Genomic DNA, 18455 nt, shown 5'->3' on the forward strand with positions numbered 1-18455 from the left:
AAATTATTTTAGGGATACTGCAGATTTCTCACCTAGTGAATCTAAACGTGTTAATTCAGTGGCAATAATACACAGTAAAAATACCACAATACAATAAAAGTCCCAGCACAAACTGGACGACAGAATACTAGTTGTAAGAGTGTTATTTTATGTTAATGGGTTATTCTTACTATTGCATTTTTATAAAGGCTTCACAGCATTTTAATTCTTTTATTTTAGATGAGTTAATAAACCTAATCATTAAAAGATGCAGGTGAAAGCTTGAGAAAAATGCACATGGAGTAAAGGCTGTTTCTGAGCTCAGGAATTAATTGATCCTTAAATGGGATGCATTTTTTTAAAATGAAATCTGAAAATAGATCTTTTTTTTATTCCAATTATATATTAAAGTATATTAAAGTGTTGAGTCTTTTCTCTAAATTCTGTTCACGTAGGAAGGTGCGGCCTATATCTGTATGTAGAAATTAATAAACTCGTATTGACTAAAACCTACTTGCTGAAATCTTTTCTAAATACTTAAAAAAAAAAAGTCAGTGACTTGACTTGAAACCAATTTAGCAGGCTGGTTGAAACATTGGAGATGAGTTGGCTTCAGCAGGTGACGGTGCAGGGGCAGCCAGTGTTTCCACTGTTCCTCAGGTGGAGCAGCTGGAGTCAGGACTGCGCTCTGCCGTTCCCCTTCCAGTCACTAGGGAGAGACTCTGGACTGGGAAAGCTGCTCTGAGCAAATTCAAAGAGTCCCACAGCAGGTTGGTCGGAGCAGTGTATCCACCGCACCGCCATCCCTACACCGGCCTGCCGGACGCACTCCCCGTCCGGGATGGAGAAAGACGCCTCTGAACCGGACCCATCCTGCCAACGGAACGGGGTCGTGGCCGTGCTGTACGGGGAGTTCACCGATATACTCAACGACAGGCTCCGGTACTCGGTGAGCCTGACGGAGAGCGCCCTGACCATCCAGCAGATCTCCTCGTCACCCGGCCGGACTAAGGTGGTTTTTAACTTGACCGACTGCATCGGCTGCCGTGCGTACAGAGGGCCAGACAAGGCAGACGTCGGCGCCTACTTTACAGCTTATTTTTACCCGTTTAAGAGGCGCTGGATGAGCTTCGGAGTGGCCCGGCAGAGAGTGGAGCAGTGCTTTCGGGTCGCGCTGGCACAGGACCCGCTCGCCAACCTCCAGGAGGCTGAGAGGTGGGCTCATGCCATCAGAGATGCGTCAGTGCTCCAAGCGCCCCGGAGGCACGGTGGGTCACATTATTCTAATCCCAAGACTGCTTCATTTGAACTTTTTCTTTTTATCACTAACACCTAAAGGCATACACCTATGTAAGAAACGGAAGAGGATATCATCCAGAAGTTTTACAGGCACCATTGTGGTGTCATTTTTCTTTTTATATGGCAAAAGTCTAATTTAGTCGGCTAATCTGCAAGTAGGTTACCTGGCTCTTAAGCTCCACAAGTCAGGCTACCTCAGCCATGCTACACCCTCCACACTATCCCAAAACAGGTTTAACAGAGGACAGACTTCTGCTCGACCTGCCCTGCAACCTGGCAGCTTCAATTACTGCCATTCATTCCTTCAAACAGCCCATGCCAGTGTTCTGTTTCTGGGGCCTACTGTAAATGCATATAGTAAAGTAGTTCGATTTTCAGCTGATCTTCTGTCAGCAAAGCGCAGACATTGCTCAGGCGTCTTTATTCCTGCTAAATAAATCCCCACTGAGATTTTACTGTTGATGGGCAGAGGAAAAAAATCAAATCACATCAAAACAATGGGATGTTTTTATCCTGCTCTGCAGCAGCTATGTCTAATTAGGTCTCATCATGTCTTGTTCTGTTTAAAATGCAGACTATCCTCAGGTTCCTTTGTTTTCTAATCTCATTAGCTTCTTTCTGCTCCATCCTGATCGGCCTATACAACGAGATAGTAATTAACATGAATACAATATTAATAGTGTTTGTGCAGCTAATTATCCTATCACTCATTTGAGTGGAAGCAATAAAACCAGCTGATGATGAGACAAAGCAGTTTGATTCTGTTTAGCATTGGGGTACAAATTCTGTATTCACCATGTCAGGTAAGATCCTTTTCTTCACATAGAAATATTTAAGGGTTTAAAATATAAAGCAGGCACGCACTGCTGGACAGCTGCAGCATCTCAGAGAGGATATTTGACTGGGCAGTGACTAATTTGGAATGTTGGTTTCCAGAGATGGAGGCAAGTGTTAGTCGCAGGATGAGGAATGAGGTCACCCTCCTGGTAGCAGCCTCCAGGTGTACGCTGCAAACACACAGACAGAGAGACAGGACTCCATCATACAGGAGCCCTCTGGTCTGCAGGCAGCAGGACCTTGAGGTTCAGCCTTGTATGACAGGCAGGCAGATGGTAACCTGAGAGGTACTTGCTTATTTACCACATCACTATTCTCTCACTGGACTTATCAAAGAGCTTTTCAAACCCACACGACCTAATCACCCGGTTCAGCCAACCAGCAGTCTGTAGTCTTTCAGTTCATAATTTCAACGTCTTCACTTTCTTTTGAAACCCAGCGTCTCTGTGATGATTGGATCATATCATTAATTTATAAGCTTGTTTTAGCATACCCGATCCAGGCCAGCCAATAATACAGTATTTAGCAGAATATATTGTGTGCTTTAAATGAGTAATGTGCCAGCAGAATTGCTGCTTTACTGCCTCGTCATAGGGGGTGTATGAAAGTCAGTGTGATTCACTAATCCCCAAAGTGTATTTACCCCACAAGTTAATTGCATGTCATCTCATCTGGGATTGCAGATGGAAAGGTTGGATTAAAAGTGCAATGTCGTGCTAGATTGGTATTTAGACAACGAGCTCTTAGTGTGACGCGCTTCCACTAAAGTAGAAACTGTATAAACATGAAATTTAATATGTGAAGTAATAGTTTGGAATGAGGTTATAACTCTGGTAATTTAGTATAATCAGTTTGTGTGTCAAAATCTATTGCGCCAACAGTCTCACAGGCTTTTTATTCTCACTATGGAATTCATTGGAATGAATAAGTCATAAATAATGAAGTGAATACACTATGATACCATCCTGCACATGTTAATGGTCTGCTAAAGTGTTTTCCCTGTTTGGAAGCTCCACAGTGAGTTTGCATGTAAAGGGGGGAGGTGATGGTTACTTGCTATGACGTTTCCTACTAGTGGCTGACTTCTTTGCTACTGGCTGTATTTATTTCTGCTGTTCAAACAGCTGGTAGGAGTTCACTCACAGATTTCCTTTTATACATAGCAGGATTGTACTTTCCTTCCTTGGTGCATTATCTTTATTTTTACAAAAGTTCTACACACTCTACACACAAATTTGCAAATTCCTACAAGATATTCCGGAAAAAACATCATCTTCTCTCTAGCTGCAGGTGCCAGGAAAACAAGTTTGAAAAGAGGGGGAAAGGAGGAGGGAGCAGTGGTGTTTTTAGCTTCCACAAAAGCAACTGTGTGAGTTGTGTGTCTGTCAGCGTGTGGTCTGTGATTCCCAGGGCTCTGCTGAAGCTGTCGTTGTTTCCTCATTGAACGAGACAGGAGCTGAATGCGTCACCAGAAGACCTCTCACCCCAGCCAGCATCCCTGTCCCTTCGGAGCTTTTGTCTTCTGCTCTCTGACACATGGCTGTGATGGCCTGTCAGCTCCCCCTCCCTCCTTTCCCAGACTGGTGATGCCTCAGTGGGCAGGGGTGGTTTATACTCCCCTCCTCACCAGCAACGCACAAGGCACAGCTATGGACTGCAGCTTGTTTGCAGACACGTCAGTCCAGTCTGGATAAAGTGTTACTTCTGAACAAGACAGCTTTCACTGACCTGCCACATATTTGTTTCTGCCCCAAAAGATGATTTTGGTTTTAACAAATCCCATCTGGGCTGCAGTATGTGACACTGAAAGCACATTACATCAATGAGCCGGTAACGCTGGCAGCTGAGCATTTAGTGGCACTGACATGTTGTCACATCCAGTCTGCCTGTTGCCTCTCAGCTGTGTGTGTGTGTGACTGTTTACTCACGTCTAACTGTGAAAAGCACACACTGCTGCTGAAAGTTTGCGTGATGGTGTGATGGACAGGATGTACCAGCAGGTGTCTAACTTCACATCACAGACAGATTTTACATACACCCTCACACCCTGCATCTATCTATTTATCTCACACACACACACACACACACACACACACACACACACACACACACACACACACACACACACACACACACACACACACACACACACACACACACACACACACACACACACACACACACACACACACACACACACACACACACACAGCCCAGGAGAAACGTTTGAGAAGAAGCTGTTTCTTCAAATCACTGAGGCTATGGCCTCTGTGTACAAGCAGAAATGTTTGCTTGCTGTTTTAAGAGGCCGTTAATATCCTGGATATAAAGTTTTATAGCAGAAAATCAAACATGGCACTGATGGCAAAACATTATTTCCTTATAAGAAGTAACAATGCTGTGCAACGACTGTTACATATTTTGTTCTAAATGAACAGCTGCAGAAATCTGAGCTGTGTAGAACCACTGGACAGGACAGACGAACATCCCTCCAGCTTTTCTGGTTTTTTGTTTTGGTTGTCAAAGGAAGTTGCTGCTCTGGGTTTGCTTGTAAAGAACAAGAATTAAGGTTTGAGGTTTCCAAGGCCATCTGTGGGTTTATAAAAGGTGAGTTATTCAGCTCATCACACGTGATTAGAAAAGCTCATTCTGAAGCTCTTTCACTGTCAAAAGCCAGTTTCTACTGTGTCCTGGAAGTGCAGAGAAGACCTTTTGTGTCTGGAAACCACATTTTGCCCAGACACAAGGAAAGCACAATGGTAACCCTGTGTGGGTGAATCGCGGCAGAGGTTGGCACATGCGTGTGTGTTTTCGCACCCACACCCCACTCTTCCTGGTGGATTCACACCTCTGTCTCTGAGATATTTTTGTACTGCCTCCATGTCCCAATGTCACGGGCCAAATGAGGCAGAGGGTGGCAGCGACAGCAACAGCACATCACAGGTCACAGTACTGGAAATTGAGACAGAGTAGGCAGATGTTAGTGCGTCAGAACAATGAACATCTGTAATCCTTCTTTTTTGCATCTGATAATTCTGCTTGATATCACAGTCAGCATCACCTACAGGTAAATGATTATAGTGGAAACTGATACAGAGGTTTCTGTCCTCCACAGCCCAAAATGGAATGATATTTTGTGTCCTTTCTGACTCATTTGATATGGTCCCTGGTGAGTCTATGTCTGCTTTAAAGGTCAAGAGCATCTGCTGCATAAAACAACTGTGAAAGGGGAAGCTTCTGTCTAAATTCACTTAAAAACTGCAGATCCTTTCAGTGGAAACCAGTATTAAAATTAAGTAACCAAACCTGATGATCCCTCATTCATTTTTTAAATGATTCTGCCTTCTTACCCTTCCCTTGGCTGCAGCTTCATATTTACCATGCAGACATGAGAGACACTTCATATCTAACTCTACATGAAATAAATGTATTTCTCAAAATGCCAAACTATTTCCTTAGCATACAGTGTCACAGAACTGCTATTAATAATTAGTACAATCCCAAATGAGAAGCATCTCTAGGTCCTTTCTTTAGGATAAAAGTAATGACTGTGGTAGAGCAGGTCGACCTCTAATGAAAGGGTTTCTCCAGTCCAAGTGTTCTTGGGCAAAACATCGAACCCCACGTTGCTCCCAGTGTTTGTGAATGGGTAAATAAGTAAATAGTGTAAAAGTGTCTTGAGTACACTTAAGTGTAGAAAGGTGCTATATAAGTATAAGACTATTTAGCATGTCAGTTTGACACTGTCACAGTCTATGATTTGACTGTTTCATGCCTTTTTTTTTTTCATAGTGCATTTTCATGCCACAGAGATCCCTTGGGACGAGGCTGTCCTTATACATTCTTTAAAATATTTGATCATGCATAAGAGGATCTCCTCATTCCCTCTCTCTTTATCACATCTCTGACCTTGCCTTCACTCTACCCCTCTCTGTCTGTCTCAGGTGTGCTGTATAAGGAGGTACGTCGGCCTTGCAGAGTCATGGTTCTGGTGAACCCTCACAGTGGACGTGGTCAAGCTCTGCAGCTCTTTACTGGCCATGTACAGGGCATGCTCACTGAGGCTGCTGTTCCTTACACGCTTGTCATCACAGGTCAGTGGCATTTACACACACACACACACACACACACACACACACACACACACACACACACACACACACACACACACACACACACACACACACACACACACACACACACACACACACACACACACACACACACACACACACACACACACACACACACACACACACACACACACACACACACACACACACAAACCTTAATGTTCCTAAATTTAGATAGCACTCATCTCAAGGTCAGCCTGACATGAAATAGGATTGTGGAGATTAAACTTTCAAGTCCAATCATGGTGCAATTATAGATGGATTATAAGGCAAGGGACCCTGGTCCAGGACCTGTAAAATAATTGTAGCAAGAGATACAACATTTTTAATTTATTTTGCTGATGAGCCACAACTCTTAGACTCTCAGACAAAGAAAAATGACACAGGGATGTTTCTGTTTCGCATTATTTTGTAGTGGCTGTTTTGAGCCTCCCTGAAGTCATTTCATTAACATTCAACAACAAATGCCACTTCATACAGAGCCTGTGGTCTAGGCCTCTCCTGACCCTCTGGACTTTGGGGCTTGTGCCTGGTACGTCCTTTCAGTAATCCATCCATAAGTGCGATCTCTATAAGAACTAGGTCACTGTGCTGATTATACGCACACACATGCACGCACACACACACACACGCACACACACACACTTAAATTGGCATAACCACAGCGGGAACAAATCTTTAATCTCTGCAGCAGTTGTGCTCTCTGCAGTTATTATGCATCATGTGCGTAATCAAGAATCCAAAGGCCACATGTTCACAGCAAACAGGACCTCTCACACACACACACACACACACACACATATATACTGGAGACACTCAACACATTAAAACACATTAAAGTGTCATTTCACTCCCCAGCTGCTCTACATTCTGCTGGAGTAGCTGGTGGCTTTTTGTGACCTTAAACGGTGTCACGTGTTGCTGCATACTCTCATCAGAGGCTCTGAACTCTATGTGACCTCATTCTGAATATCAAGGGGCTACAAAGGCCCGGTGCATCATTTACCTTTCGAGCTTTAACACTCATCCACCCTCCATTTCAGCACCAACTGTTTGACACAATCAACAATTTGACTGAAGAGAATAACAACCTGTCTCTTCCAGCCTCAGCCAGAATCACTGATGCAGCTCAAAGTAAGATGGAGTGTGACTTCAAACGAAGAGAAAGAGGAGTGATGTTGTTTGTGTGTGTTTGAGAAGAATGCTGATCCACATATAGGCTCCCAGATTCCTGGGACCCAGAGGAAGGTCAGCGCTGATTAAAAAAAAGACAGAGCATTTCATAATTTCAACCTGGTCTGAAGAAGAATGGAGCGAAACAGTGAGGAGGGGGAGAATATGGGCCTCAGAGGTGATGATAAATAGATTAACTAGTGCATCCTGCTTACGAACACAACCTCTTGATGAATGTATCACACAGCCACTGCCCGAGGAAGGACAAGTACCAGTTGAGGCTCCTCTAGTGTCAGCATGTACCTTTTACATACTGTATGAAGCATCCAGTGTACCGAGCTTTAACTTTACCCTGGCTAACCTCAGAAGACGACAGTACACAAGGAGGAAAATGTTGCATTTAAAGTGAAACAACCAAATTTATCCAGGATTTTAAGCGCCTTCATGTATTGTCTTCACACAGCCCACATCTGTGCAAAGACAAGAACATTCGCCACAGTTTTCTGTGGCTGTGTTTGCATTTAGCAGTGACCCCTTGAATAAGGAAATAACTGGGAAGTAAAACATGAACTCCAGCCCTAACAGCCTCAAAGTGCTGAGTCAGCTGTGCAGTCAAGTTACTCCCTCTGCATCTCTCTGTCAACACAGCGCTGCATCACCAGCTCCAGCCTTCCCGGCAAACAGCAAACAAACAGCAGCAACATGAGGAGCATGGCCCAGGAGACTGTGCGGGGACAGGTGGAGGCTGAGCACAGTGAAAGGAAAGGAGAGAATATGTGTGTTTCTTTCAATACTTCAGCTGGAGCGGAAAAATGTTTCCTTCTCCTCTCTCATCCACACACACAAACACACATCACTACATGGGACAGTCTAAACTTATGGGACTGTAGACGTTATTGGCAGCAGGACGAGTCCACAGAGACCTTCTACAGAGGGACCCACTCAAGGACGTTGCCAATAAAACTAGGCTGAACAAATAGCTCAGTCCTCCGCCGGCACATTAACCAACACACACATACTGAACTCTGAATGCATGTACACACATGCCAGATATTTGTCAGTCACAGATGTTTGCAAACCCGCTAAGCTGCCTTGGAGCCGTTGAGTAGCTACGAGATGGGCTAATGTGATATGTCTGGTCTGATAAGGGGAAATTGAATCTCTTCTGCCTAATCTCCCTGATCCTACCCGTGAGGCTGCCGATGGGGTGTGTGTCTCTTTCTCTGTCCTTCCCCTTGTTTGTATTTTGTCAGTTTGTCCTACATGTTTCCACTTTTTCCTGGTTTGTCTTTTTTATCTTTCTCTCTTTTGTGTCCTCCAGAGCACCAGAATCATGCACGGGAGATGGTGAGGAAGACAGACCTGTCACAGTGGGATGCCCTGGTTATCATGTCTGGAGATGGGCTGCTGTTTGAGGTGCGTTGACTGTTTCTATCAACTGCAGATGAAAATAATATAAACTCTCACCCCAGTTGTGAACAGAACAAAACAGAACAGCCATAACTATAAATCCAAATATAATAGGCAGTAATTTTGATTTAGGACCACAGTCTAATTCTGTTCTGTTTGTTCCTGTTCATTCAGGTGATAAATGGTCTGATGGAGAGAGAGGACTGGCAAGAGGCCATCCAGATACCTCTGGGTATTTTACCAGGTGGCTCAGGCAATGCCCTGGCTGCGTCCGTCCACCACTACTCACAGTGAGTCGGTCCATTAATGAGTCATTTAAATGCATAGGCTAACAGCACAGAAGAAGAGCAAAGAAGAACATTTCTCAGCCAATAAAAAGAAAAAAATTATCTCCTTTCTGTGTAATTATGCCAAAGGCTGACTGGGCACATCATTTTTCAGTGGGGAGAAGAGACAGTGGTACAGAGTGGAACTGCTGTGCTGTGCAGCAGGAGGTCATTTCAGGCTGCTGATAAGTCTCAGAGGAATGATGTAATGGGTTTGGAAACTCACATGTTATGAGTGAGTATTATCCAGAGTGCAGCTGTGGAACCAGTCTACCCAGTGCATATCTGCATATCTAGGGAATCATCTCCACCTGCTGGTTGCTTATTGGCACAACAGCAAAGAAACATGAAAAAAAAACAAACTTATCACCTCAATTTTGTAACCTGTGTCTACAAGCTGCAGGTGAGTCCATGTGCCCTGCTCCAACCCCCAGGACAGCCCACTTTGACAAGACCTCTTTGGGATTGGTCAATGTCAAATGTAAAAACTTTTGTGACTCTGAAAACTCTTGTGTAGCTGTCAGGTACAGATAATAAGCTGCCCTCTGGGGGATCCTGTATCTTTAGAGGTAGATTTATTAAAGCTTAGAAAAGTTTACTTTTAGCCACCACTAAAAATGCAAGGTTGGCTGATGTCAATGGGACCAATGTGCTTGTACTCGTTAGCATGCCGACTCTTACATGACGTAATATAACTGATTCTAGCAGTGGATGTGTGTAACAATCCCTTAGGTCACCTCCAGCATGGAATGAGGAGCTACTACTGAGCTGTGGTTTCATGCTATGCAAAGGTCTGGTTGTCTCCTTGGATCTGGTGTCCATCCACTTGGCTTCTCAGCAACGCCTCTTCTCTTTCCTCTCCCTGGCCTGGGGTTTCGTGGCTGACGTCGACATTGAGAGCGAAAAGTACCGCCATGTTGGTGCAATCCGCTTCCTGATGGGCACCCTGGTACGTCTGGCCTCCCTCAGAGTCTATCAGGGCAGGTTAGCGTACCTGCCTGTGAAGGAAGCTAACCTCCCAGCCTCCCCACCTGAGCACCCCTCACTCTGCTCCTCCCTTCCCTGTCAGCTCATCCCCAACTCTTCTCCAAACCAGAACTCTCGCCACAATCGCAGCATCACAAACTCCAACCACAACACCATCACCAACTCCTCTCACAACACTATCGCATCCGAGAGACCTGCGACACAGAGCGATGGTAAGACCAGGACCTTGGTGGACTCTCTGCTCCCTGGTTTGGACCAGCCAGTCCCAGAGAGTTGGACAGTAGTCAAAGAGGAGGACTTTGTCTTGGTTTTGGCTATTTACCAGTCCCACCTGGCTGAGGACCTGTGGACCGTCCCAGGTGCGATGGCAGACGATGGGCTGATTCATCTGTTCTATGTGACAGCAGGAATCTCCCGTCCCGCCCTGCTACGCCTCTTCCTTGCCATGGAGAAGGGTGCCCACTTGGCATGCGGCTGCCCCTATCTGGTGTACAAAAAGGTGAAAGCCTTGCGGCTGGAGCCCATTTCTCCACAAGGCGTGATCACTGTGGATGGAGAGATGGTGGAGTATGGCCCTGTCCAAGCTCAAATCCACCCAGGACTGGCCAGACTCATATGTGGATGAAACCTGGATTATCTTAATCTGTTTCTGGCTGTAGAGCTTTCTACTTTGGCCTTTTATACTCAGTGTTGATTTCTTTATGTATGTGCTGTGTCTTTTCAAGTGCCAAAGACATTTTATAAACCTCTGGAAATTGCTCTATTTTTCTACAGAATTCACTTGTCCTATTTTTATGGAAATCCCCGTCCCCTCTTTCTGTCAGTGTTCAATCCTGGTCAAAGTCGTGGATGGTTGCGCTTGCTGCTGGCTGGCTCCAGCTAAAAGAAAGGCAGAGGGATTTGTGTGTGTGTGTGTGTGTGTGTGTGTACATAAGTGAGGGGCATCATTATATTATGCTTGTGTGAGATTGTGCATGAGGCGCTTTGGCACATAGTGGCATAGTGCAGTGTGTATTCTGCTGTCAGACCTCATAAGTATCAGACATCAAGAAAAGCATGTTTTGTGTCCTGCGAGGCTCCTGGAGAAACCGCACCACTCGCACCACTGTATCAACCCCCCCCCCCCCTAGCCTTGTAAAAATGAGCTTTTTTATTAAATCCTCTGGGGATTTAATGTTAACAAATCTTTAATCTTTGCATAGTTTGTATTAAAAAAAAAATCCAATACTAGATCTAGTAATACTAAGCATTAGAACTTTAACCCATCTCCGCCTTTCTGCATGTGTAAATTCTCCCCAGCTGATAGTGCATGAAGTTCAGGTGAGGCAGACAGAAACCTGGCCAGATGAGGTTACACGTCCACCGCCAGCTGGTCTATTTCCTGTCCAGTTTATTCCCTTACCCAGCTTCATCGCAAACCATCATCACCCACTCACACAGTTACACTCTCAGTTTCTTTCCCCCATCCCCCTTCTGCTTACACACAGATCCTCACATACGCATATTCCCTTGCATCTCTGCAGCACTTAGTGAGGAGGAGGGGCATGGTTTGCCTATGTGCATATGATTCCACCTACTCTTACCATCTTCAGATTGTACTCACTCTCCCTCCCTTAGTTAATGAGCCATCAGCACCTAATGTGTCCTTTACACAGAGCTTTACATCTGTAATAGCATGCTAAATTGAGTTGGTGATTTTGGGCTTTTTTAAAATTGTATAAAAGCTTCAAACAGATATTAGACTGGGTGAAGAACACTGAAGGGGGGAGAGCAGCATTTTCACACTGGGTCAATGGTTGCATATTGAGAGGCATGTGATCAGTGTGAGTCGGTTGTCAGTGCTGTGATGATGAGCATTAGTGCACTGGAGCAAAGGATATTGCAAATGTTATCATTCCCTCCCCCAACACAAACACACATACACTCTGTCTCACACACACCAGCCTATTTCAGGTCACATATTATGTTCATTAATTATAAAAAGCAGAACGTCAACAGAGTAATGGAGATCTTTATGAATGCTGATACAGTGGCTAAAAACAAAATCACCTCTTATGCTGAAAGGGAAAAGTAGAATTTCGACAGGCTAATGGGACTCAAAGAAAATGCTGATTATCAGCTTTTTAGAGTTTTGATGGCTCCATCACTGTCATCCTGAGTGCAATACAATCAATGCAATGAGCCGATAGCACAGATTTTTTTTACTGCTGCTTTTTCTGGAGAAATGTGAGCGATTAGATTACACTGGAATATGCATAGAAATTTTTAAGAAAAGTACCCACAATGTTTAGGGACTGTGCAAAAATAATTGACATGTATGTACTTCACTTAATTTTTTTTTGGACCCTGCTAAAACAAAAACTGGTGAATTTCCATTCTAGGTTATTTCATAGAACACATGTAAAAAAATGTATTTTTAAAGTTTGGGGTTGAGTTGCAATTTTATTCTTTCTTTTTTAATTTTCTTTTTGTTCTTTAAAATGCAATAAGATTACAATTGTCATGACTTGTGACTTTTATCTACATTACTTTTACATACATTTACATTTTCTGCATGTTTAGACAACATGGTTATCACATTGGAGCCATTTTCACATCTGGAAAAGACAAATTAAATTAATCAAATTAATTCCCTATCTTCTGCATTACAGTTCAGTTCTAATGTGGTTTAATTTAAAAGGTAGGACCTGCTCATAGTTAATTGTGTTACAAATCAAATCAATAAAACTCAAGTAGTTAAGTTCCTTATTTTTATATTTTAAAAATTATGACAAACAACAAGTCTCACAGGGGATGTATTTATCCACCTTTTCCTTACCATCTTTCTGCCTTATAATTTTTTGTACAGTCACTAAATGAATTGTAACGTCTATAAATTTGGGTTTCCATCTTTTCTGCAGTGCCAATTTTGACCTACAACATGATTTTGCATTCTGATTCTGACATTGTATGACAGTCATACCTGCAGCTTTGTGTCTTTAATTTTGTACATTTTATCATAACTAACTCCTCAGTGATGTTATCCAGGTGCTTAGAATACAGTATCATGCTCTGTAGGCTATACTTCTGAAATTGCAGCTGCCCACATGCACCGTTTATTACTAACTGTATAAAGTGCATCTCATAAGCTATGCAAACGCCTTGTCATGGCTGCAGATATTTGGAGTGAGGGGTCCCCCTCCTGGACAACTCTAATATTACTCATTGAATGATATGGAGTTTTGTCCTTATGTTATTTAGTGCAATATTTTCTTTCCTCCACTTCACAGTTAAATGAAAATAAATAAAATAAAGAATGATGAATAGATACATTAATTTGCTAATCAAGGCCAACATCCAGCTTATTGTAATTTATCATATGAGAACTTGCTGCAATTAATCAATGTCAACATCTCAGTCTATGGTGTTGTAACTACTGTAAACTCATGATACTATACTGTTAAATTGCTGTAGTCTACTGGCTGCTATATTGTAAAAGCAGATTTAAAAAAACTGAATAATTGTCTGTGTCAATATTGTCATCTTGAATTATTAAGTTAGTAAGAGTACTAAAATCATAAGCCTCAAGAAGACCAATGATGTTTTTATGATCTTTGTCATGTTCACCCCTGTCATGATTTACAATAGGTGATGAATGTTTTATTGTGTTGTTTTATGAGGTGACAAACACAGTAAATCATGGATTCCTGTTGTATGGTTGAATGTGTTCTGCTGTCTGTGTTATTAATGAAAAATGTTACTGCTGTATTAACTGCGTGATATGTCTTTGCAGCGTTTCTCTTTAAAGTAGGTGGTAATAGGGAAAATGCCTCTGTAGAAAGTGCCTTAGCTATATATGAAGATTACAGATAGAGGATGCACAGAAAAACTATTGAAATAATCTTTAGCACAGGTAAATTCTCAGATTTTAGATTTGTGAAGGAGGCTCAGATCTGTACAGGGTACAATACAGAGAGTATACACTGATTCTCTATGACTGTTTTAAACTGGGGTTTGCTTTGATTCAACATTATTAAACATTGCTGTTAAACTCATTGAACTGACTGTTGGCAACCAGATGTTCATCATCTTTTATTTTACTGTAATTTCTAGATATCTTTTTTTTTAAAGCCCAATAAATAAACATTTATAAAACAGTTTGTCTCTGAGGATGTTCTGAATGTGGTTTGATTATTAATGTGTTGCAAGTATATTTGGATCTCCTCAAAGCTAAAAACGCAGAGACCTGGAATGATTTTAACTCAAAACAAAAGCTGAATTGCAATAAACTGGCCTTACCTTGATGGACTTAATCCAAATATTTCAAAACTGAACCAAGGAAATGGATCCAAAACACAGACACCGACAGGCAGAAAAAGCTGAAGTTAAACATTTTATCAGTGACATAAAGAAGAGAGAGGTCACACAATCTGGAAAAGACACAAGCAACAGCAAGTAGTGTCTATAAAGTGAGGAAGCTAATGGGAAAAGTGGAGACAGGTGTGGTCAAATCAAGGAGCAAATGAACGACAGGTGTCCAGGACAGAAACACAAAGAAAACACAGAGGAAATTGGAAACTGGAAACTGGATGGGGACTGGTAATTTCCAGAGATGTTAAAAAAAAAACAGAGTTGGGAAAACACAGGGCAAAGACAATGAAATAGTCAATAATATAAAAAATATAAATATGAAATTCACACAAAACTCCTTTTAATCAAAGTTTTTTTTCTAATTTCCTTTTCTCTCCTACATCCTTTTCACACAGGCCTCTCTGTAGTGCACCTCACCTCTTTCTCCACCAGATGGTGCAAGAGATGAGGACACTGAAACCACCCTAAGTCCCAACCTTGGGCTCTACATAGGATTTTTCTTTTGCTATTTAATGTTTGGTTATATGCGTTCTACTGTATAGTTCACTTAAAAGTTCATTTTTATAGAAGCTGTAGTTTTGACAAAAACATTTCAGAATTAATTTATTACAGGGCTGTTGTAGTAAAGTGCATTAGTTTTCAGATATTTCATTTCAGATCTATGGATCTATTAATGTGGCCTGCAGATGGCGCCCTAGGTCTAGGTAGTAATAGTTGGTGCTAACTAAGTGTGTGTGCATGTGTGTGTGTGTGTGTGTATTCAGTATAGTGGCCCTTGGCAGTTTTGTTCCACGGGAAACCGCAGATCATTGTTGTTTGTCCTGTCTTTGTCTCGGCTGTGTCTCTCTGCGCTCACTGTCACTCCTGACAGCCACAACCACGAGTCAGAGTGAAGGTCACATATCAGCTGCCTGTGTCTCCTGAATGTAAACACAACACAGTATTGGACATGTTCATTTTGACACACTGATTACACACAAGTTTAGGTGGCACTAAGACCTTTATTATCATATTGGCCATATCATATTATATCAACTACATTTATCTCTTTCACACACAGACCATGAAGTCTACTTTTCACGGCAGCTGCATATTTAGACCATTATTCCTTCAAAAGAGGTAATATATGATAACACAAAGTAAAGCCATAACAAAACTGCTTTATTATCATTTTTTTTATTTTGATGACAGGCTTAAATTTCTTCTGATACAGCTCAAAGCTCACAGTCCTGCTCCGCATGAATGAGCAGAGAATGGAGTCTGTGGAAAATGACTTTCTCTCAAATGGCCTTTTAAAAAACAGAACGCTCAGACCTTATCATGACCTTAGATCTGCCACAGCAGATACAGTGTTACTGTCATCTTGATGTACAGAGTAGTAAAACCTTTCTTAGTACTCTTGGGAGCCTATGGGAAGAAAGATCCACCTTAAAACTACGTTCTCTGATAACCTCCATGCATCTCAGTCATATGAAAAGGAATCTGTGATGTGGATGGTTCATTCACTGAGCATTAACCTTTTTTTTTTTTTTTCTTGGAAAAGCCTTCTATACATAAGTCACACCTGTACAACAAGTCTTCTCCTGCACCTCTCTGCAGGGGTTAAATACTTTGCTTAAGCACTTGAGAATAGCTGCAAAGGGAGGGGATTTGCTGAAACACCTGGACATAAAGCAACAACCCACCATAAACCACATATCCTGCTTAGGTATACTGTGAAGTACTGTAAAGCATTTTAAAGATTTTAGCTGATAACATGTGACACCTTAAAACATCACTGTCACAGCCGTCATCCTTGGCATGCAGACGTAGTAACTGTCAAGTCACAGAGAATTCAGTGTTTGTGGAGTGACGCTCAGATAAATTGCTTTTGTGAAATTAATTGTTTTTTTTCCAATGGCAAATGGATCTCCTTTCAGTCTCTTCTTTTGTGTCTTTAATTTTGTTCTCCGGTTCCTCTCTCCTTTTTCTTAACCTTTTCTGACGGGATTAATTAAACGCCACTCCAACAATCAGTTGCATGCCAGAGGAGGGAGTGTGTGTGTGTGTGTGTGTGTGTGTGTGTGTGTGCGTGTGTGTGTGTGTGTGTGTGTGTGACCTTAAACTTTTTTTTGACCCTCCCTGCTGCTTTGCCTTAACAGATCTAAAATCTGGTTCATTGTCTGGTGTTCTGTCTCTTCATCTCTCTGGTTGGTTGCCAGTTGGTTTGAAATGTATCTAACAACATTACACTAATACACAACAATAAAGACAATTCCAAGCGCCTTTCAAAACGTTCCAGTTAGCCCAGAGCTCATCTCTAGATTTCAGAGCAGACTTGCTCTCCATATCCCCTAAAACCAGGTGTGGCCCAGTCTTCAAAGTCCCAGTGTGACATTGCAGTGGTGAGTGCTGATGTGTCAGGCATGCTGCAGGGTGAAAAGATGTATCACTGCACTGTAAAACACAAAGCTGTGGATGTGCCAATAAACAGCATGATGGCAAAAAACACATTTCAGTCATGCATTTGGTTTCACTTTGTCCCACATGTTACACGCTGACTTAGTTTTTTACTTTCACGCAAATCTATTTAAACCCCATCACACTCCACATCTTAGTGTTTCATTATTGTTACTCAAATGAAATTAAACTTGATGTCAACAATAAGATGATGATTATCTATTTTGAGTAAATCGTCAATATTGAATGAAACTTGTCATTCCTGCTAGAATCTTCTTTCTTCTTCTCCTTCTCCCTTCAGGGGTCACCACAGCGAATCATCTGCCTCCATTTAACCCTATCCTCTGTCTCCTCCTCACCCACACCAACTATCCTCATGTCCTCCTTCACTACATCCAAGAACCTCCTCTTTGGTCTTCCTCTAGGCCTCTTTCCTGGCAGCTCTAACCTCAGCATCCTTTTACCAATATATTCACTGTCCCTCCTCTGAACATGTCCAAACCATCTCAATCTGGCTTCCCTGGCTTTTTCTCCAAAACATCTAACATGAGCTGTCCCTCTGATGTCCTCATTCCTGATCCTATCCATCCTCGTCACTCCCAGAGAGAACCTCAACATCTTCAGCTCTGCTACCTCCAGCTCTGCCTCCTGTCTTTGTCTCAGTGCCACTGTCTCTAAACCAGACAACATTGCTGGTCTCACCACTGTCTTGTCCACCTTTCCTTTCATTCTTGCTGACACTCTTTTGTCACACATCACACCTGACACTTTCCTCCACCTGCTCCAACCTGCAAACCTCCACCTCTCTAGATTTTCCTCCACCTTCTCCCTGCTCTCACTACAGATGGCAATGTCATCTGCAAACATATTGGAAGTTGGCATCAATTTCAAAACTCTGAAGCCTCTGAAAAGGCTCATGCATCCAACCACCCCAACAAATATGTAAAATGCCTCTCACACCCTTCTCCACAGTAAATCTAGACACATAATTCATCAGGGTGAGGTGCAGTGAGTGACACCGCTTGAAAATCTATTTGATTTAGTACAGGAAGGAGGGTGTGTTTTTGTTTAGCCCAAATAGAGGATCTGATCCTGTGCCACATATTTATTGGACACTCTGTCAGCTGGTATTAAAAACGGTACAGCCCCCAGAGTACATGAAACCATGACAGAGTTATGGTGCATTAAGTCTATGAAGTTAGCATCTGAATCCACAGTACTCGGTGCATTTTGCTCCCTGGGGAAAGCAAACTTCAGTTGCAGCCAGGTGATGAAACCATTTTACAACTGTGCAAATGTGTAGCAGGGTAAGCCCTGCAGCTTCTGCAAGCTGAAGTCACAAATTGTAGAGTCTGTGCTTTCCATAGTTTTAATGCTGCTTCAGTAACCTCTCCGCAGTCTCACATTTCTTCTCACTGGCTTTAACTGCACAAGCAGCCTGAAACTACCAGCTTTACTTAACCTTTCCTCAAATTATTTAAAACTTCAAAATGTCGGTATGTGTCTGTATGTATTTTTGTTG

At 42.5% G+C, this 18455-nt stretch overlaps 1 protein-coding gene across 1 annotated transcript; it reads left to right on the forward strand.

The window, feature by feature from the left end:
• The first annotated feature begins 751 nt into the window (after positions 1-751).
• sphk1 (sphingosine kinase 1) lies at positions 752-12594 on the forward strand. The gene is made up of 5 exons (XM_026325230.1): positions 752-1247; positions 6060-6209; positions 8743-8837; positions 9006-9121; positions 9890-12594. Exons 1-5 carry the CDS (start codon positions 821-823, stop codon positions 10767-10769), a joined length of 1668 nt encoding a protein of 555 aa, XP_026181015.1. The 5' UTR covers positions 752-820; the 3' UTR covers positions 10770-12594.
• The last annotated feature ends 5861 nt before the right edge of the window (positions 12595-18455 follow it).

The sequence above is a fragment of the Mastacembelus armatus genome, chromosome 8, assembly GCF_900324485.2.
Source record: "Mastacembelus armatus chromosome 8, fMasArm1.2, whole genome shotgun sequence".
Classification (NCBI taxonomy): Eukaryota; Metazoa; Chordata; class Actinopteri; order Synbranchiformes; family Mastacembelidae; genus Mastacembelus; species Mastacembelus armatus.

Coding starts and splice junctions, on each gene's coding strand:
- sphk1 (XM_026325230.1), top strand. CDS start 821: ATGGAGAAAGACGCCTCTGAACCGGACCCATCCTGCCAACGGAACGGG. Junction 6,210..8,742: donor TTACACGCTTGTCATCACAG/GTCAGTGGCATT, acceptor TGTGTCCTCCAG/AGCACCAGAATCATGCACGG. Junction 8,838..9,005: donor GAGATGGGCTGCTGTTTGAG/GTGCGTTGACTG, acceptor CTGTTCATTCAG/GTGATAAATGGTCTGATGGA.